This window comes from Somniosus microcephalus, chromosome 10 (genome assembly GCF_052327205.1).
Source record: "Somniosus microcephalus isolate GS21.2 chromosome 10, FLI_Smic_1.0, whole genome shotgun sequence".
Taxonomy (NCBI): Eukaryota; Metazoa; Chordata; class Chondrichthyes; order Squaliformes; family Somniosidae; genus Somniosus; species Somniosus microcephalus.
The window spans coordinates 204,218,792-204,240,947 of record NC_140996.1 but is presented as its reverse complement, the minus strand read 5'-3'; the positions used below and the strand labels follow the sequence as shown (position 1 = coordinate 204,240,947).

Here is a 22,156-nt window from a genome sequence, read left to right as displayed (position 1 = left end):
AGTAGAATGGACAAGGGAGGGAAGTGAACAGAAGTGTTTAAAATTTTAAGTTACTGCTTTATTTTAACCCTTCCAGTGCCATGGACAAGTTTACTTCCTCGTGGCACTATGGAGCTCTGGGGACGACCAGTTTATTGGTAGTCCCCAGAGATGGAGCATCTTGTGTCTTTGACGTATAGAAACATTCTGGGATTTTGAATGGCTGAAAACTACCAGTTAAAACTGGTTTTCAGCCAGCGAGTGCCCAGTTTCCAAAAGCTGCTCCAACTTCCAAAAAAGATTAAGAGGAAAGAAGGTAAGTAAAATGTTTCAAGGTTAACTTTGAGGTCAGAAATGGTAGATTAAGTACGTAAAGTACAATTAAATATTTAAAAAGTCAGATTGAGAATAGAAATTAACAGGAGAATAAGAACAAGATAAACCGACCCAAAATATTTAATTTAAGAAACGCAATTAAAAATGTATTTTAAGTGCTTGGTTTAGGGTTAATAGCAACATAAATCTAGTCCTGACATTTGAGTGTTCTTAAAATGCTGCAATGTTGGAGGGTGTTTCAATATCACATTGCAAGTTGAAAACTAATTGAAATGATTGGCTGAGGGTGATGGGAATCTCCCCCAACCTAATGGTAGTCTAAAGGATAAGGATTCTGATGAGCAAATAGTTTTTATTCCCCAACTCATTTTTGCCGATGATGATGGTGATATTACAGAAGCATGCAACACAAATGCCCTGAGGAGTCCATACACCAATAAAGTGAATTTACTGAAAGAATTTGCTGTTTCATTATTTATTCATTATGCACCAGCGTCTTACTAGCATATAGCCATCAGCTTTTCTCATAAAATTCTATTTTTAAAATTGCAAATGCCCAGACAATACTGAGTATTTCAAAATCTACTCTATTTAAAACAAACACAAGGAGGAAATGTTTAGCCTTACTCACATTCTCAAGAAAGTGCTATTAATGATGAAAATAGAGCTCAAATTAGGAATACCTACCCAACGACAGTCAAATACAGCTGACACATTTATGCATCAGCTGCAGCTGATACTTAATTGTTAAAATCAGCAAGCTTCTTAAGTAACTAGCACACTTTCGAATCAGTAGAAATTTTCACAGATCATTGCATATCCTGCCCATAGTCTTCCTCTGAATCAATACTTCCAAAGAAACAATTTTACACTACTTAATAAAGGTCTAAAATTTCAGTTTGTGCGTGTGGGGGAGAAAAAAAAGGATATTTCAACCAATACAATCGCTAATGACACAGTAATACAGGAAACTCTCGATTTACCGGCACCTAAATAACCGGAAATCTCTGTTAACCAGCAAAATTCAGGAGTAGGTTCAGGTAAGTTTTACTTCATATTAGTGGCAGTTCCTGGATCTGTGGCTGTGTAACTGGGGTTCCTGCACGTTGCTAAGCAACAGGGACGCTTGGTCTGTGGCCGGAGTTCCTGCACATGTTGCTAAGCAACAGGGAAGCCTGGATTTGTTGCTGTGTACGGAGCTCTTGTACCTTTTAAACTATACCTCTCTGTAATCCGGACTTTCTGATAAACCGGCACCACGCCGGTCCCGTTGCTGATGGATAAGAAAGAGTTTCCTGTAGGTTGCTGAATCAGAGCCAACACACAGCTCAAATGTAAACATTGTTAATTCTCATCCAGCATCCATATTTCAAAAACAGACATGGAGACTGTGTATGCACACATTCCTTTTACTCTGCGATCTGGGTTCAAAACCAGCCCATATTGCTGGGACGCATACCTCCTTTTGCAACTGGCAAAAAAAGCATCCTACTCAAAGTAAGTTTGGGTGCATGTCTACAGCACCGAACTGGCAAGGATCTGGCAGCAAATTCACATTTGCTCAAGAGGCGCCAAGGATAAGCGGTGTGCAAAATGAAAACATTCTGACTGCTGCAGTAGGAGTGTTCTGCAATTGCAGAAGGGTACAAGAGCCATACTCTGCAGTTAGTACATGCTAAAAGTGGAAAGGTGCAGATGTCTCCAATTTAATACAAAAATTGAGGTGACAAGATTATTTTCTAATTTAGCATCTTATCCCAAACAGCAAAACAACCATACCCTCAGTTTCACAGGCAGGACATTCAGTTGTAGGCAAAACAGATATCTAAAATTAGATTATCCTAATTTTAGATTAATAAATATGAATATCAAGTTTCATGAAGATGAAAATTATAGTTGAGTTATTAATAACATTCAGGCTGACATAGGCATCGGCCCTTTACCTTCCTAACAATATACTTTGTCATAACAGAAAACATTTACTATATTGACCAGACTCCAAACACAAGACCTCGCCCAGGAAAACAAAATAATCAACTTAACTTGCACATAGACAATACACCAAACTTTCCCTTTTTTTAAAAAAGTGCAACCTTTATGCTAGTTAATATGGCGTTTCAATGTTATTATTAGTTTGAGTTAACACTAAATTTCAACAGAAAACTGGTGCCCAGCAGATTTCCATCATTATACATGGCATAGAGGTCTAGCTCTTCATTAAACCAAGGCTCCATATGCCTGCTCAGCCTGTTCAGCTGGATGTCCAAAATCCCATGGCAGTGTTTGAAGAAGCACAGGTGAAATCTCTTGTTGTCCTAACCAACACCACCACAACAGATTAACTGGGCATTTATCTCCTTGCTGTTTCTGGGACCTAGCTGGGACAATTGGCTGCCACGTTTGATGACAAAAGAACAATTACTACATTTCAAAAGTAACTTACTGTAAAACGCTTTTGGACATCCGGAGGACATGCAAGTTCTTACTCTACATTAGCTCAGGGGTCCTAGATGCCCTTAAATTTCTGGAATTAGCTAGTATCATATCAACTGTCCTGTATCACCACAAGTTCTATCGCAGACTGAAGCAAAACATGCTCTTCTTCCTTCACGTATCATTACAGTGTTGAAACAAGACTCACTGTACTGTCTCCTTTTCCAACTCTTTCCCCCCCGAGACCTCACAACCCAAGAACATCTTAGTTTTCCCTTCCCCTACAATCTGCAAGCTTTTAAAACCCAAGCTTGGCAGCATCAAATGCTAATTTATTCAGCTCAACTATGCTCCTGCTTTCTTTGGCACTTTACCCAAGTTCCTCAATTTAAAAAGGGTCACATGTCCTCGAGTCAGGCCAACCCAGGTAGAAAATGCTCAGCACACACAGCAAACATAAAACTTAAATGCATGTGCACATAGAATACTTTCAACGATAAGTGGTGTACAGAACAAGTTTGGCAATGAATACCTGAATTGTTTAAGTTGGAATATCTGTAATCATCAAAAAATGATACTAAAGAAAAGATGTAATTGCTTTGGAAGGGCTAAAGCGCAGGTTCATCAGAATACCAGGGCTTAAAGGGTTAAATAATGAGGACAGGTTGCATAAATTTGGTTTCGATGATCTCAAGTTTAGACAGTTGAGGGGTGGTCTAATTGAGATCATTACAATAACAGGATTCAATAAGGTAGATGAAGAGAAACTATTTCTACCGATAGGGAAATCCAGAACAAGGGGTATCATCTTAAAATTAGAGCTCGGCCATTTAGGAGTGAACCCAGGAAACACTTTTTCCACATAAAGCTTAGTGGAAATCTGGAACTCTCTCCCCCCAAAAGGCTGGGGATGCTGGCTCAATTATTTTTTTTAATACTCAGAATGGTAGACTTTTGTTTCTTCAGGGTATCAAGGGATATGGGGCAAAGGGGGATAAATGGAGTTGAGGTACAGATCAACCATGATCTAACTGAATAGTGGAACAGGCTCAAGGGGCTGAATGGCCTACCCCTGTTCCTATCAATTATATTGACACTCATTACTGCATACAGTTGTCAGATGAGGATTCTAGATGCTATACTGAAAGGTTACTTAATAGTAGCCATTGCACTAGAGAATATCCCTAACCTACAAGTCTTTCCAATTTTAATTTCCCACCACAATCATTAATGTACACATACCATCCACCAAAAAATAAACTAAGTGCCAAAATCACAGATTAAGTAATTCAAGAAATAAGTGAATCCACAGAATTAATATTCTGAAAGAGTTAATGCAAGTCCAACTAAGGGAAATGATAAGCAAATGGAAACCACCTTTACAGCTTTGATCATGCTGAGGACGTACGTGGTATTTATTTATATTAGGATTTTCACTGTCTTTTTGGAACAGACATTTCAGGTTCTGGATGTAACTGTAAAAAAAAAGGTAGTCAGGATGTACCTCACACTGGGAGATCATCCCAACAGATGGAACAGCCCACATCACAAGAGAATTTCACAGGTTGCTGGGAAATTATAAAAGATCCCAACAACCTTGCAGTAACGCAGTGGGGAAAAGTAGTAGCAGGAGAGAGAAAATTTGACACCCAATTACAAAGTTGCTGAATCATTTAGAATGTTTGAAAATTATTTTATTGCCTGAATACCTGGACATGGTTTCTGCTGAAAGATCATCAGAGTTTTTGACTTTTGTATCGCCTGCAAGATAAATAGGACTCTCAGTTAGATGCTTTAGTAACAGATGGTTTCCTGTCTTCATATTGCATAACAGAAATTATGATTTGATCTCATGTATTTTGGCTTCTACCCTTTAATGAACAGAAAAGTAACATTTTATTACAAAACTTGGGCAAAAACAGAGAACTCATCACTGTAGTCTGCAGTAGAAATATAAATTCATTTTTTTAAGTCTGTATTGTGTGTCCATTTTGTGTTAAGCATTCAAAATCATTCCTGACCTAAGGAATTTGAATTCTAACGTTATCTCCAAACAGTTAAAGGGGTGACATTTTTCATTACCAGGATACAATGTGATTTCCTAGAGGCAAGTAATTCCAGAGCAGTCGTCGGACCAGTTTGAATAAGGGCCGGGTTTGCAATGGAACCGCTCCAGATTATAGGTGCATTTCCTCATAACTGACATCACTGCAGTGGCCCAGCCAGGAAAGGCTACTGAAGAAGCATTTATAAAGGCAGCTATGTTGCAATGGGAGAGGCGCTGAATGGAGTGACCAGGACTCCATGCTAGAACCCCACCCCCTTGGTATAGGTAAATAGCCTGGAATTGTAGTCTCGATGAAATATAAAAAGATGCTTAATGGGACAGAGAAAGGAAACTAGGAACAATACTTTCAAATGTGCTATTGCAGCAGAACAAAACAGCACAGGTTCAGAGCTGTGAAGGGCAAATGTCAGACAGTAATTCTTTACACAGAAAATAATCAACGGCTAGAACAAATTTCCAGGAAGGATTGATGAAGCCAGAACACTGCACTTTTTAAGAAAATGCTGAAGTCTATAATGGAAAGCCGGTAGGATTGGTATTCTGGAAGGATGAGATCAAATGAGATGAAAAGCTACCAAATGATGTTGTGAAAGGGGAAGGAAAATTTACAGTTAGTATTTTTCTTTGAAGTATATCTTAATAAAAATATCAATGTTATTTGCGGAGTCGCCATATTAGGCCATTCCAGTGACATCACTGATGGGCAGCGTCCTGAAATGGCATAGTGGTTAGCACTGTTGCCTCACAGCGCCAGGAACCCGGGTTCGAATCCAGCCTCGGGTGACTGTCTGTGTGGAGTTTGCACATTCTCCCCGTGTTTGCGTGGGTTTCCTCCTGGTGCTCCGGTTTCCTCCCACAGTCCAAAGATGTGCGGGTTAGGTTGATTGGCTATGATAAAATTGACCCTTAGTGTTAGGGGGATTAAATACGTGGGGTTACGGGGATAGGGTGGGATACGTGTTGGTGTAGGGGTTACGGGGATCGGGTGGGATATGTGTCGGTGCAGGCTCGATGGGCCGAAATGGCCTCTATCTGCACTGTGAGGTTTCTGTGATTCTGTGATTCTGTTGGAGCGCGTCTGTGGATCTGCCCAACCCTTGACCACATGCCACAGGCTCAGAATTTTGCATTCCCAGTCTGCAGTATGATTTCTCAGGGTCAAGTGGTTCGGGGGTAGCTCTTATGCCAGGTTGAACTTCTTCCACCCTACTGTTATGCAACCACACCAGACACACTGGCCTTGATATTAAAACCGCCCCCTACGATGGGTGGGAGAGCATACACACCTGCTGCCATTTTCACGGTGGTGGGTTTTGTGGTATGCGAGTGTCCCGCCATGGAGAGGCGGAACACCTCATTAACACTTAACTTGGGATTCTACAGTGCATTTGGGAGCCTGATTTAAATTTAACAGTTGTCACGCGGTTTCCCAGGGCTCAGAAAACCCGGCAGTGAAAGGGAGACTGGAGCTGCCGGCTCAAGAAGGTAAGTAGCTCTTTCATCACTCCTTATGCTCCCCCTGGCCCCTCACAGAAGTCTTTGATCTCCCCTCTGCCAATCACGGCCTCTCTCTACCCAGTGCCATGATCGCAGACTTCCCCCACCAGGCACCGATGTCCTCTCCATGCCACAATCGCGACCAATCTCCCCCGCAAGCACAGAGGTCCAGCCTCCCCCCCCCACGATGGCCTCTTTCTCTCTCTTCCCCTGCCCCAGCCCTCTCTCGCACCCTCCCCCCCCCCCAAATTCTCTTTTCTACCTCCCCCCACCCCCCAATTGCCAGGGACCATCCTCAAGGGTCCCTGGCTATAGCCTCCTGCTGCTGTTTTTCCCCCACCCGGCAGCCAGCCAGGCTGTCAATTTGTCCGGCTGCCGGGTGGGAAACAGAAGAAAAAAATTATAATGAGGTCCCAGGCCTTGTCGGGTTTCCCCCCGCGCTACTACGCTCCCATGCACCCTTCCCACATCCCCGTAAATATTGGGGCCACCGTGTTGGTGATGCCATCTGAGCAGACCAGCAGGGAGAAACACCTTAAAAAAGGTCTTGATGACATGAATATAATTGGCAGTTAAATGAAAAGTCAAAATAATTTTAGGATAACTAATTTCTTCTACAAAAAGGAGTACAAAAATGTATTCCCTGGGTTGTCCTTCCAGTTTTTTAAAAAAAAGGATCCTGCATTACTATTGATGTGAAAGATCATGCAAACCAGCAAGAGTTAGAAGTTAAATTCTTCTTCCCAGGTCGGTGCAGTGGAACAGTGTGGTTGATATGACACTGCCGAAATGTTGGTTTGCATCCACAATACCCTACACCACAGAGTTACCAATCTCAACTGTGCAGTTGTGGGCAAAGCACTGAACAAAAGCCAGAGTATTCAGAAGGGTTTACTTTGGGGTTCATTGCACACGAATCACAAAGTTAACATGCAGGTACAGCAAGCAATTAGGAAGGCAAATGGTATATTAGTCTTTATTGCAAGGCGGTTGGAGTACAAGAGCAAGGAACTCTTGCTGAAATTATATAGGGCTTTGGTGAGATCACACCTGGAGTACGGTGTACAGTTTTAGTCTCCTTACCGAAGGAAGAATATACTTGCCTTAGAGAGGTTGCAACAAAGGTTAATTAGGTTGATTCCTGGGGAGAGAAGGCAGTCCTATGAGGAGAGATTAAGTAGAATGGGCCTATATTCTCTGAAATTTAGAATAAGGGGAAGTGATCTCATTGAAACGTATAAAATTCTTACAGGGCTCGACAGGGTGGATGCTGAGAGGCTGTTTCCCCTGGCTGGAGAGTCTAGAACTAGGGGTCATGGTCTCAGGATAAGGGGTCGGCTGAGGTGAGGAGAAATTTCTTCACTCAGAGGGTTGTGAATCTTTGGAATTCTCTGCCCTAGAGGGCTGTGGATACACAGTCGTTGGGTATATTCAAGACAGATCGATAGATTTTTGGACTCAAGGGACAAGGGGATAGGGTGGAACAGTGGAGCTGATGTAGAAGGTCAGCCATGATATTACTGAATGATGGAGCAGGCTCGATGGGCCATATAGCCTACTCCTGCTCCTATTTCTTATGTCCTTGTGTTTCCTCATAGAGGGGAAAAGTCGTTGAGTCCATTGTTGCCTGTTCAAAAGGTTGGGAATAGATTGCCCCTCTGTAGTCTCAACCACAATTAGTATATGGCCTGGGAGACAAAGAAAAAAATTAACTGCGGGGTTGGGGCATCAGAGGTGTCAATACCAACACATTTTTTTCAAAAATCAGTCTTTTTAAATTGCTCCCAATGACTCAAGCATTTTACGAGAATATGGGTATTATGCTAGTAGCATTAGCAGGAACATGATTTATCTGCACTATATGCAGCCCTAGGGATCTGGGAGCACTAGGAAAAAGACCAAGCTCTGTGTGACAATAAGAAAGTATTTTTCTCTAAAGTTGTTCAGGCAGATATTTAAATCTAAGTTACTACAGAAAGTTCTAAGCTGCCAGAAATCTCCCAATTTTTGATATGATGTTGCAAAGTAGTATGTCCCCAGTTGCAGGTTCTGGAGGAAAACTCTTTTCCTATATATATACACTTCTGGTTGATTCAGTTTGTACTTCATAGGCAGCTCTTTGTTAAATCCAAGAGGGTGGCTACTCAAAAATCACAGGAAGCCTCTGGCCTCCTCACTTCCAAATATAAAAAAAGATAAACTTTCCATGAAATTGGCCATTGAGCAAATAGCTATGGACCTCTCTCTATGAAGCAAGTGAGCTTCCTACCTTGAGAAAACAGGGTTAAATAATTCTCAGGTTTGGCAGTTACCTTGAGAGGTTTTCAACAAAGAGATGTTATGATGGTTTAGTATATATATATATATAGCCTAAGTTTTTTAAGTTGTTTGATATTTTACCATTCCAAGAGTCAAGATGAAAGCCCTACCTTAAATATATCACTGTATTCTATCTGTTGATTTTTTCGTTTGTTCATAATTTATTTAATAAATTCACTCTGTGTTTTATAATTTAAACAAAATCCATTGAGGCTTTCTATTTGCTTTTGAAGACTATTTCGGAAATATGGCATCATAAGACAGTCCAGTACCTCAGAAACATTACCAAACAGGGTTTGACGTTGATCTGGGCACATTACCAAAAGCTTTTCTTGAAATCCAGGCAAAGACACATACTCTTGATGGCATGTGGACTTGGGATTGACCTACAAGAGTAGTCTGAAACACAAAAATCAAAACAATCTTGGCTGGGGGTGGGGGGGCGGGGGGGCGGAGAGTTTATAAAAACACAAATACTTCATAGTCCCAAGATAGGGGTTTTGGAGTCTAGCAGTACTTTGATGGGGATCCCAGGATCTAGAAACACTGTAGAGAGAGAGAAAGTGCTGGGGGGAGATACCGGGACCTGGGACCACAGAGAGATGTCCCAGTGTCCGGGAACACTGTATGGACATTCTAGGGATTTGAGAGCACTGGGAAAAAAGTGTTTGGAGAGTGGGAGACGAGGTGAAGGAATCCTGAGGTTTGAGAAATAAATTGATCACAGTAAGCTGAGATGAAATGTTAATGGGTAAACCTACAGACAAAATGTGGGAAGTATTCAAAGAAGTATTTGGTACAATACAAAGCCAGTACATACCAAAAAGGTACTTGTGTAGTTAAACAAATATTGATCCATGAATAAACGCATGTACCCTTTCTAGTTTAAAGAGAACCAAACCAACAGGATGTTCATTTATCAAATCTAATGACAAACACTCTTAGCAGCCAGAATAAAATACCCTTAACAGAAGTTTAAAAAGAAACACTTACCATGGCTTCGTAGGTCTACTGCCACAACTCTGCATCGTACCCTACTGGTAATCATGGACTGTGGTCAGAAATAACAGAGCATATTTAAGTCATATATACTAATATCTCATATCACCACTCATAAGAATACATGTTACTGTACAAAAAAAAGGATCAAATTTCAAAACTTTAAAAAAAACTCAGTATATTTTTGTTGAAAAATCCCTCAGAAACCAGGGATGGGCAATAAATACTGCTGTACTTGCGTTGCCCACATTCCAGGATAACAAAAAAAATTAAATCACATACTTAACTTTGGTGCTTAATGCCCCATTATATTATATTTGATGTTTAACACTGCAATCACGATACTCTAATGACAAATTCAGCACAAAACATCAAGTGTATTCCTGCCTGTGGAGCTCCCCTTCTGAACACACTAATTCATGGTGTGCTACTGTTCACTATAAAGTATCTCCCCAAAGAGGTCATTCTTCATGTGCAAATTGAAACAGTGAATGTTGGCTAGCTAACTGATGATGGGGGACATCATAGCAAAGCCAAATCTCAACCTCACCCAAAGTTTACACAAACAGGTCACTGAATAGCAATCAAGAGTAGAAAGCTTGGCCACCCCATCTGAGTTCAGTCAACTCAGCATAGACCAGAAATTCAGCCTGGGACCTTCTGGTCTGTAGCATCAGTTACACAATACCAACTGCGCCAAGCCGACTGTCTTCCCTCCCCAGAAGATGTTGACTCCTTGTTGTACAACAGTTCCACAAGTGCCAATTGCCCTGTGGCACTTTGCCCATATCGGCTGTTCTTCAAGTACGAACTTTGACATTGAGTACTGACAAGCTAATTGATCACAGGGGGAGGGCAGTGAGAACCTTACATCTGACCCCAATCCTGCCTTTAACCAATGTCCACACATGTTCACTTCCAGCAGCGATAAGAAGTGAACCCTGGATGATTTCCCCTTCCTTGAACCAGGTGACACAGAGACCAACTGTAGCTTCCCTACCAAGATCAAACAGGGATTCAATCTGTATTGTTCATACACTGCCTTTCCCAAATGAGAGTCCCCTACAACACCATTCTTTATTGTATTGTGTTAGCAGAAATTAGCTTAACCCAAGGCCTCAAAGTAGATTTGTATTCTTTGGATACAGTACAACACCCAAATACAACACAATACCCAAAATTAAACACAATGGGACAGTAATTCCTCCCCAAACGCATGAGTACGGAAGGGGTACTCACGCGTCTGGCCGGAGGAAATGCCGGTTTTCAGCATGCACAGCACATGCGCTGAAAACCGGCATTTCCTCTCCTCTCACCCAAGAGTTGAAGAGGCTAGCGCGTGCGTTGTAGGGAGCAGCGCGTGCGTCTTGGATTTCCTCTGTTTTGGGGGATTTGCGCATGTGTAAAGGCCTCCGGTCTTTACGCTTGTAAAAAGCACACGTAAGTATTTATTTTTACAGGTAAGTGGTGTTTTAGTGCAATTTAGAAAAAATTTTTCCACAGGTTTATTATTTTAAAGAATCTACAATAAGGTAAGTTTAGTTTTAGACCCTTTTTATTAAAAATTATTTTTCAAAAAAATTGTTTAAATTATTTTTTTTTTAAACTTATTTACACTTAATTTAATGATTGGGATGTTTTTTTTAAATTTTATTTAAAGTTTAAGTAGTGTTTTGGGGTGCAGTACTTCTCATGAGTTTGACAGTTCTTACTCTCAAACTTATGAATGAAGTTTCCCCTCCCCTGATTGGCTGAACAGTGCTCACCTGATCCCAGCCGGCACATCGCACTAACTACGCCGCTGGGTCAGGTTAGCACAGCGCGCCGACATCAGAACCTGGCCACTGAAAGGAAATCCACTGCGGGCCAGGTTTCAGATGTCGGCGCGCAGGTGAGCGCACATCGGGGGCTTGCACGCGCGGCAAGCCCCCGACACCAAGTTCTGGGCCATTATGCAGAGCTAACAACATTCATGAATCAATACTTTCTTGTTGCATCAGTGTAACTTATGTTGACTAACAGCACATTGTAAGAAAAACAATGTACATCCACCGGGCCATATTGGTTGTACTCTTGAGCACTCTGACTCCCTATTAAATTTAAAGTCACACTGAACACATGATTTAACTCATGTGCATCTATGCAGTGTTGTTCAGCATTTCAAAAAAAGCCAGTGAATCCAGTGTGCATGCCCAGTATAACTTGGGTGGTACACCTTGTACCATTCTTTAATGCACAAGAGTTAATCATTGAATTCTGAAATAAGAATAATTGTAGTATAAAGTATGCCAATTTTCTTTGGCAAGAATCTATGGGTGCCTCTACTTAAAATGCCTACAAATCCAAATACAGAATAACAGTCACTGTCTTTTACAGTAAGACATTAAACCTCTTACTACCCAATTACCACAGCACAGAAGAGTAAACCAATCACCACCCCATACACAACTGGAGTTACACCACCACCTACAAGATAACAAGGAATTAAAAATCTGTATGTGGAAGGTCAAAAAAAAACTCTGACTCTCATTATAAGTACCTCACCATTTAGAGCCACAGCCTCACACTAGTCTGAGAACATGGTACAGGAAACTTTGGTTTATCCGGAGGTTGTATGTCCGGAATACTCGATCTAACAGCAAAAATCAGGAGCCGTTTTCTGTAAGTTTTTTTTAGATCTCGTTCTTTTTTTTCCCCCCCCAGTCAGCCACTGCAAGGTCTGTAGCTACAGCAACAGCTTCAGCTACAGACACTTGCAACTGCAGCCGACTCTTTAGAAGCTGTTGCTAAGCAACAGTGTTTGTTGTCAGATACGGAGATGAAAACCTCCGTATGCTTCAACGTTAACTTTGTATGTCCAGCAGTTTTGATAGATCGGCAACACGCCGGTCCCGTCAGTGCCGGATATCACAAAGTTTCCTGTACATGGTGTAATTGTAAGTCAGTCTTAAGCACATTTACAGCAAGTTCCCTCTTCTCCGGAGATGAAGAGTCAAAATACCAGTCCATATGCTGCAATATTCAATATTGTGGCTCAGCATTTTTGTTATTAGGCATACAACATTGAACGTGACCTGCACTCTGTTTCACAAATGCTCTAATGAGATATTTAAGCAGCCAGTATGCCACTTTTTTGCTGGCAGAGTCAGTGAAGGGTCTGAGCAGGTCAAATGTTAGAAAAAAAGTAGATGCGTATAAACCAATCGTTCCAACTGTATTTCAATTTTTTCCCCCCACTATAGTGAACATAGGAAAATACATCCCATAATATGTTAAAAGTATTTATATTTAGCTTTAGGAAAAGTGTCTCAGATTCAAACCAGAGTAGGTGAGAAGGCAAGTTTACACAGTGGGGGGGAGGAAAGTGTGGAGAAAGGAAATATTCCTTTTAAAATCATACTAAAAGAAAAAGAACTGTCTGTAAAGCCAATATCCACCAAAAGAAGATAGAATGATCAAAAATAAACTGATTTAAAAGCTTGATGGCAAACAGACTTTATTTTTAAAAAATACAGAACCTTCTCAGGAAGAAAATGAAAATTATACGATTATGTTTCTTGATCACAGATTTATTATTCTGCACAAGTCTGAGCTCTGCCATACAGAAAACACCATCTTCAGGATTCTGGACATGAAGAATGTGATAACCCAGATGGGCTCAACAGGCTTTTTCTTATCTCTATAGGGTCTTATGTACACAGGATGAATCATACCTGCCCACTCTCACAAATCTCCTAGCAGCTGAACGAAAAACAGCATTAGCAGAAGACTGGGAACTGATCACGGGCTAATCCCCAGCTGGGAATTGTTTGGAGGAGACTAGGAAAAGAAAATGTGTACCTAGTTTCTAACTGATACATTGCTACAACTAAGGTAAGATGTTATTATAGGGATCTCAAACAGGGCACAGCCATTTTGCCGCCCTTTCTTTCTACATGTGGAAACAAGTTTTAATACATCCTACAATATAAACAAAATCCTGTTGTGATGAGGCACCACAGAATGTAGACCCACAGTGCACTATTCACTTGTCAAATGGTAAATGGTTTATGGGTGAGGAATCACTTTGGAAACTGCTGTTTTAATAAACCAATGAAAACCATTTCAAAGTACAGTATATAACAATGCAACACTTTGCATGTCCAGGTTCAGTTTCAGAGGCAAATCCATTTTCATATCTCAAACTATTATATACAAAGTAACATATTTACAATTCAGACAGATGCTTGAAGCAACAGCCTCATTTTGCCTTTGGTATGAGATGAAACCACATGCAGGCTTTCCAGTTGCCGTCAGTTTTTTTTTTTAAGTCACAGATGAAACTTAAAATTATAGTTCAGGGGCTACCCCAATTGCATAATGTATAAATAAACCATCCAATATTGAGCCAATCAGACAAAGATGATTCTGGTTTGCTGAATTAGCTAGAGTGGGGATGGAAGCTCTACAATTTGCCTCTAGGTTGGAGTTCCCACCTCATCACTACCCAGAGACCCTAGGGCAAAGTGCATATGCAAATGTTGGGTGAGCACCGGATTGGTTGTGATAAGTGCATGATCAAATACATCCTACAATATAAACAGAATGTACAATCCTTCTCTTAGACCCACAGTGCACGATTCACTTGTGCCTCCCTGTGACATATCGCATTTAGTAGGACCTCAAATAGGCTCAAAGAATTTTGTAGGATACATCAATCATAATCCTGCTATTGTTTCAATAGTGAGCCAATATGAAGTTTCTTGCTGTGCAGTAAATTTCATATTGAAATACCAGCTCTGCGTTCCTCTTAAAATTTGCAATTACTTACAGTGAAGACTGCCCAAGAGAGCGCCGAATGGCCTCCACCATGTAATAATAAAAGGACCGGTCCATCAGATCCACTTTTGTAGATTCGAAAAGAGTACAAGTGGTTAAGGTTTCCATGCAATATATAAGTAAAGCACATATGGGTAATGCACGATATTACATGTACTAGATTGGACATACTATTAACAAACATAACACAAATTTGTAACCTTCTCAAAAGCATTAGAAATTTGTTATGTTTGATTAACTAGTTACAATATTATATCACACCATAGACAGATTAAGTGAGTGGACAAAATGGTGGCAGATGGAATTCAACGTGGGAAATGTGAAGTCATCCACCTTTGACCTAAGAAAGATAGATCAGAGTATTTACTAAATGGCGAGAAGCTAGGAACTGTGGATAAGCAGCGAGATTAAGGGGTTCAAGTACAAAAATCACTAAAAGCTAGTGGACAGATACAAAAAATAATTTAAAAGGCTAATGGAATGTTAGCTTTTATCTCAAGGGAGTTGGTATACAAAGGGATGAAAGTTTTGTTACAGTGTACAGAGCTCTGGTTACACCCCATCTAGAGCACTGCATTTAGTTCTGGACACCGCCCCTCAGGAAGGATATATTGGCCTTGGAGCAAGTGCAGCACAGATTCACCAGAATGATACCAGCACTAAAAAGGTTAAATTAAGAGAACATGTTGCATTGACTAGGCTTGTATTCCTTTGAATATAGAAGATTAAGGGGTGATCTAATTGAGGTGTTTAAGATGATCAAAGAATAGGGTAGAAAGAGGGAAACTATTTCCTCTGGTGGAGGAGTCCAGAATAAGGGCCATAACCTTAAAATTAGAGCTAGGCTGTTCAGGGGTGATGTTAGAAAGCAATTCACGTAAAAGGTAGTGGAGATCTGGGTCTCTCCCCTCCAAAAAAGCTGTTGAGGCTAGGTCAATTGAAAGTTTCAAACCTTGAGATTGAAAGATTTGCTACACAAGGGTATTAAGGGTTATGGAACCAACGAACGGAGTTAAGCTACAGATCAGCCATGAATAAACTGAATGGCGGAACAGACTGGAGGGGCTGAATGGCCTACTCCTGTTCCTACCGAGAATGCACAGAGCCACGTACTGCGTGATCCATATATTTTTAGGTTTTAGGTCACAATAATCTGTGAACTTTGCATATATATCATACTTTGCTCAGCATACTAGCTGCCTACAGGTAATATTTTAAAAGCAGAACTACACATTTCTATGCATTACAAAAAAAAACAGTAAGTTTTGTTCTGAGTTTAGGATATTAAAACTGCTTAACTAAATTATTCTTAAAAGTTAATTTATAATATCTGAAGTCTTTTTGTTTTAAATAAGGCGAGACAAATATACAGCTATGTTTCTCAATGCCTTGCTAATCATCTTTTTAAGATGAGTTACTGTAATTCAAAGAAGGACTTTTTCATTCATCTTTTTCCTACATATTTGGCAGGTAGGGTTTCTAGTGTTTATTTTTACCAATATTTCATTTTCATCAAATTTAGTGTTTTGTTGTTAAATTATCTTTTTTCAACATCAACATGAAATAAAACACAGTACAAATGTAAAGTGATTCACTTAGAAAGAGAGCTTGGTCTTTACTTGGTCAAGAGCTTCCTGCCTTAATCGTGGAAGCAGGATTCTTTAAAAATTAAATTTACTAATGGTATGGTAGCCTAATGGTTTTTGGTACTGAACTAGCAATCCAGAGCTCAAATCCCACCATGGTAATTTGTAAGCTAGCACCAGAAAATTACCATGAAAACTGTTGGATTTTTTTTTTTTAACCAACTGGTTCACTAAAGAAGGGAACCCTACCATCCCTACCCAGTCTGGCCTACAATGACTCCAGTCCCACAGTATATGGTTGACTCTTATTGCCCATCCTCAGTTGTCCGGAGGGCATTAAATACTGCCTTGCCCGTGTCATCCACATCCCTAGATCAAATTAAATATTTGTTTTTCATTTTTTCTTCCTAAGTTTTGCTGTTTCATTAATGTTTTCACATGAATGAAACAACTGCAAAATTTTAATTTGCAACAGCTAAACCCAAAAAGCAGAAATCCTAATGACATATAACTTGGCAAATTGACTCCCAATTGTTATTCAAATCAATAGAGCTCACCAAAATTTAAAAAAAGCAGTGAGACAAACCAATTTTGCTTATATATTAAAAGCATGTTTCCTGAATCTGAAGACATTATATTCCCAACAGTGTTGACTGTTATTGGACAAAAGTTACTGGATATGAATCCATTCTTTTTCAAATTTAATCATGGTGCTCACATTGTAGGGTTACGTGAAGTAATGCAGGGATGTGTAGATAAAGATTTTAACTATGGGAGCCAGTGGGGGTCAGCGAGGACAGGGAACTAGTGGGAGATAGAACATAGGTAAGAGGGGTCTGGACAAGTTGAAGTTTGTAGGGGTGCATGAGGCGGACGTCGTCTTTAGGTAACAAAAGCATGGATGAGAGTTTCAGTGGCAGAGGAAGTGAGCGGCGGACAATGCTGCAGAGGTGAAGTACACTGTCTTCATGATGTATAGGATATGGAATTTGAAGCTCAGGTGAGCTTTGCATAGGACACCAAGGCTACACACCATTTGGTTCAGCCTGAGTGAGCAATTAGGGAAAGGGTTAGAGTGGGGAGTGTGGGCTGTGTTTAAAAATAAAAGCTATTGTGTTAAGACAGTTCCGTTATCTCAGTCAATTCAAAAATGTTATTAATGTGACCAAAGTGTATCAGAATAACTCAAAAATACTTTTTAACTTTAATAAAAAATCAATTTAACAGAACATCCTAAAAACAAGTTGAGCAGATTTAAATAAAAGCTCATTTACTTTGGAATTAAAATGTTTTAAAAACTGTTACATTATTGGTAAATTTTGAACTACCCCTTAAATGCAAGAGTTTTGTGTTAATTGAAACACTATTTGCTACAACACTTTTTCAAAAGTTATAGGACAGAAAAAAAGTCTAGAACTGCAACCAATATTAGACTAAGCAAAACAATATTGCGTCTTTAAACTGAATTCTTCATCAAGGACAAAGTTATGTTAGAAACAGTACAATGCATTGGAATTTTAAAAAGGATATGTCTTTGCTTGTTCCATTTGCAATTGTGATATCTTCCATGGTTTCAAAATACTGGCTCCAGGCCACAGGGGAAAAATCCCTTTTTCTTCCAGGGCTGTAACAAAAGGACACAAACCATCAGTTAAAAATAGCCTTCAACACACGACATATAATTTTAGAGCATATTTATTCCGTTGAGGATCATGGCTGCATATCAGCTACATAAAGAATAGATTTTTTAAAATGTATTCTAAGAATAATCTAGATGTAGAAAAGGTACTTTAGCAGGACTTCCTAGATATTCAGGAACCAGAATTCACTGAAAATATCACTTTGTTACATGTTAGCCTCCACATTCAGAGGCCCACCAGGAAAATGGTTTAATTCTCCAGCATTATGTACAGCACACCACAGATTGGTGGAATACACAAAGTGCTGCCAATCTCAAACTTACTATTTCGAGGGGTGGGGTGGGGAGGGAGAAAACGAATATCTCAAAAAATAATCCAAAGCCATTTTCATATACTGCCGATTTAGCATGTTAAGGACTAGTATTAGCTGAATTATGGTAGCAGATTGCTGGTGAATGGTACATGATGCAAAGGGGCCTGAATAGGTACAGATCAATACAGAAAGTAGTTATGGATGGAAGTTTGGTCCTGTAGCATACAAACTTCCTTCAAATGGAGAAGATATTACACAGCTTAGCCAGTGGGCCGCTAGTTAAACCACCACACTGTATGAAAAGTTCAATTTCAGTAAAGACAGGAAAAAAAATGAACCAGAACAGTCCCACCACAAAAACATGGCATTCTTTTTGGCTGATCATGACAATCCACATCTGAGACCATCCAATCACTTACCCGAAAAGAAATCTAATCCATCCACCAACTAACAACAGACCTTGCCATGTCAAAATTTAGCATGGGACTGGATGGGTCAGCATACTGTTCTTTCATTTCTTAGACCAAGGTTTCAACCCATACTGAAAACCTTCTCTTCCTGCTGAATATAAATATCCTATGTGAAGTAAATTTGGGTAATCTCAACTCACTTCTTCATGGGATTGGATCCACAGCATAAAACTGCCCCTAGTTTGGCAACCTCACTGAGGCCACAGCAATGATGGACATAGAATTAGGGTTCAGACACAATGTTTGGGGCAGAATAGGGGATCTTTATAGCAATTTGGTCATGATTGATGCTGAAATGAGTGTGTTTTTCATTGGTCATATTGCTATTTCACTCAGTAAGCAGTTTGTAGCAGATGCAGTACTACAGTCTGCTTGCGAAACTGTACCAACACACTGCTGCCTTACTGCCTTTTTAATAGAAGGTACTTTATAAAAAGAAAAGGCAATGCATCTAATCAAATATGTTACAAACACCCGAGGACTGAAATCTGCCTAGGAAAATTTGCTACGAGATACAATAAAGTTCAAAGAGATCAATTTTTCCCCGAACAATAATTTTAAGAAACAGATGATATCTATATAATATACCAGCCCTTCTATATTACCAGGTCCAATTCCTTAAAATGTTTCCCATTTTTATAAAGCTATCTAAATAAGTGAGCCGACTGCAGAATTTCTGAGCTTACTCACGACACAAAATTGTGGGGGAAGGCATTTGAGTAGGTGGATGACATTATTCTTCTGAGACTCAGCACTTGGTCTAATGATTAGAAGTTACGTTTAATGTGGAAAAATACAGGGTAATGTATATACCTGTACTATATAGGTGCAAAAATCCTATGCAATTAAGTTACACCATGAATGAAGAACTTTAATAAATTGAAAATGGAATAGGATAAGGAGTAGTTACAAACACACAGATCTTTGAAAGCATTTCTGCAGTTTCAGTCATGCATTAATAATGCCCACAAAATGACTAAAAATCCAACAATTATGTATTAATTCTTCATATGAGTAGCGAGTCGCACTGTAGAATAATTAGTCATTCAGAAATGATAGAGAGAGCGACAAACACCCAAATTTATGATGATGTGCCATGACGGCAGATAAAGGAACTAAGATTGTTCAAATGTAGAAAAAAGACTGAGTGGGCATAGGACTCAATTTTTTGAAGTGAATGGAATCAAATAAAGTGGAAGTTGATAAATGCATTGAACTAAATCTAGAATATAAAACTACAGTTTGAAGTGACATCCTGAGGGATCATTAGCTCTCCTGTGAATATTCCAAATTTCTAGGTATGCTTGTTCCAAATCAGAAAATCTTACTAGGCTTTATTCCCAAAACTACAAGTCATTTGTCTTTCTATCTCCTACCCTCTCATTTAAGCTCAGGTCACTGTAGGGCCAGTTTGGTCATTTGTTTCCCTCTCTACTCAGGACATGTCCCAACTATTTTTTCCACTTTTCAGCATATGCAACACATTTGTCTTTCAACAGAGTCTATGCTCTCATGTCCTTGTTACAGACATTTCCAATTAAGCTTTCATAGGGGTTTCTTCTCAAAGTCACAGTTTCCTTTTCTAATTGTCCTTAGAATTCTTTGTTCGGGCTAACAAAATTTAACAGAAGTCTTGGAAGAAAGAAAGACTTGCATTTTCATAGCCTCTTTCACGATTTCCCAAAGCGCTTTACAGTCAACGAAGTACTTTTGAAGTGTCGTCAACGTTGTAATGTAGGAAACGTGGCAGTCAATTTGCGCACAGCAAGGTCCCACAAACAGCAATAACATAAATGACCAGATAATCTGTTTCAGCTTTTGGTTGAGGGATAAATGTTGGCCAGGACACTGGGAGAACTCCCCAGCTCCTCTTCTACTAATGCATCTTTGTAAAATTTGCATTTAATTTTTCACATTTCCGGCTGCTTTCTGCATCAGTCAATGGCCGTCTTTCATTTCATGAGGAGATTTCAAACCGTAAGTGCTTTGACATGTCCATTTTGTTCCCTGTAGTTCAGAAATAACTTAGTATTGGGTCAAGCATTAGCACTGGTTGACGTGATTTTCTCCTCATTAATGTCAAATCCAAATGGCACCACGTTCCCTAATCACAAAGTTTTGCATCTTCAAATCCTTTTATACCACATCAATATTACCAGCAAATGTTTAGCATGGCTTTTCTGCAGGTTATTCTTAAACAACAACTTGTATTTATATAGCACCTTTAACGCAGTAAAACTTCCCAAGGCGCTTCACAGGAGTATTAAAAGACAAAAAATTTGACACCGAGTCACATAAGGAGAAATTAGGGCAGATGACCAAAAGCTTGGTTAAGGAGCGTCTTAGAGGAAAGAGGTGGCGAGGCGGAGAGGTTTATGCAGGGAATTCCAGAGCTTAGGACCTAGGCAACAGAAGGCACGGCCACCAATGGTTGAGCAGTTATAATCAGGGATGCTCAAGAGGGCAAAATTAGAGGAGCGTAGATATCTCGGGGGGGGGGGGGCTGAAGGAGATTACAGAGATAGGGAGGGATGAGGCCATGGAGGGATTTGAAAACAAGCATGAGAATTTTGAAATCGAGGCATTGCTTAACCGGGAGCCAATGTAGGTCAGCGAGCACAGGGTTGATAGGTGAACAGGACTTGGTGCAAGTTAGGACATGGGCAGCCGAGTTTTGGATCACCTCAAGTTCACGTAGGGTAGAATGTGGGAGGCCAGCCAGGAGTGCGCTGGAATAGTCAAGTCTAGAGGTAACAAAGGCATGGATGAGGGTTTCAGCAGCGGATGAGCTGAGGCAAGGGCGGAAACGGGCCCATTTTTTAAATATTTACAAATACAGCAATATTAAACATTCATAACAAAGTGTCACATAATACTAGCAAAATTTAGCAAAGCAAAAGCTAAAGGATATTTAATAGCTGATAACTTGTAAGCAGTCTCGCAGTGCAGTAAATGATGAGTCTGTAAACTGTTTCAATATGGAAGTTGTAATTTCTGCTGAGTTAATGGTGAAGCTGTAGTATCATAGAATGATACAGCACAGAAGGATGCCATTTGGCCCATTGTGCCTATGCCAGCTGTTTGAAAGAGCTATCCAATCAATCCCACTCCCCCTGCTCTTTCCCCATAGCCCAGCAAATTTTTCCCTTTCAAGTATTTATCCAATTCCCTTTTGAAAGTTATTATTGAATCTGCTTTCACCACCCTTTCAGGGAGTGCATTCCAGATCATAACAGCTCGCAGTGTAATTTTTTTTCTCATGTTGCCTCTGATTCTTTTATCAATTACCTTAAATCTGTGTCCTCTGGTTATCGACCCTTCTGCCATTGGAAACAGTTTCTCCTTATTTACTCTATCAAAACCCTTCATGATTTTGAACACCTCTATCAAATCTCCCCTTAACATTCTCTGCTCTAAGGGGAACAACCCCAGTTTCTCTAGTCTCTCCACGTAATTGAAGTCTTTCATCCCGGTGCCATTCTAGTAAATCTCCTCTGCAGCCTGTCTAAGGCCTTGACATCCTTCCTAAAGTGTGACGAGATCTTAGCTTAAATTAAATCAAGGTTTTGACTGGGACGGAGGCTTTGAATTATTAAAAATATGAATTAATAAAATCTTGAATTTTTAGCAATTTAAAAAAAAAGTATGCTTCCTAAAAAGCTGCAAAACAAAAAAAGTGAACTACAAGCTGCATTCCG

The 22,156-nt window shown here is 39.9% G+C and overlaps 1 protein-coding gene across 3 annotated transcripts in view; it reads right to left on the bottom strand.

Annotated features, from left to right (window-relative positions):
- ppme1 (protein phosphatase methylesterase 1) overlaps positions 1–22,156 on the bottom strand; it is a 50,754-nt gene that overhangs the window by 26,505 nt on the left and 2,093 nt on the right. For all 3 annotated transcript variants that reach the window (XM_085999474.1, XM_085999471.1, XM_085999473.1), the window contains exons 2-5: positions 17,568–17,659; positions 14,442–14,536; positions 9,626–9,683; positions 4,458–4,509 (exon numbers count right to left, since the gene is read on the bottom strand). In XM_085999474.1, the coding sequence (XP_085855600.1) occupies positions 4,458–4,509; positions 9,626–9,683; positions 14,442–14,536; positions 17,568–17,659 (297 nt within the window). The remainder of the gene's footprint in view (positions 1–4,457; positions 4,510–9,625; positions 9,684–14,441; positions 14,537–17,567; positions 17,660–22,156) is intronic.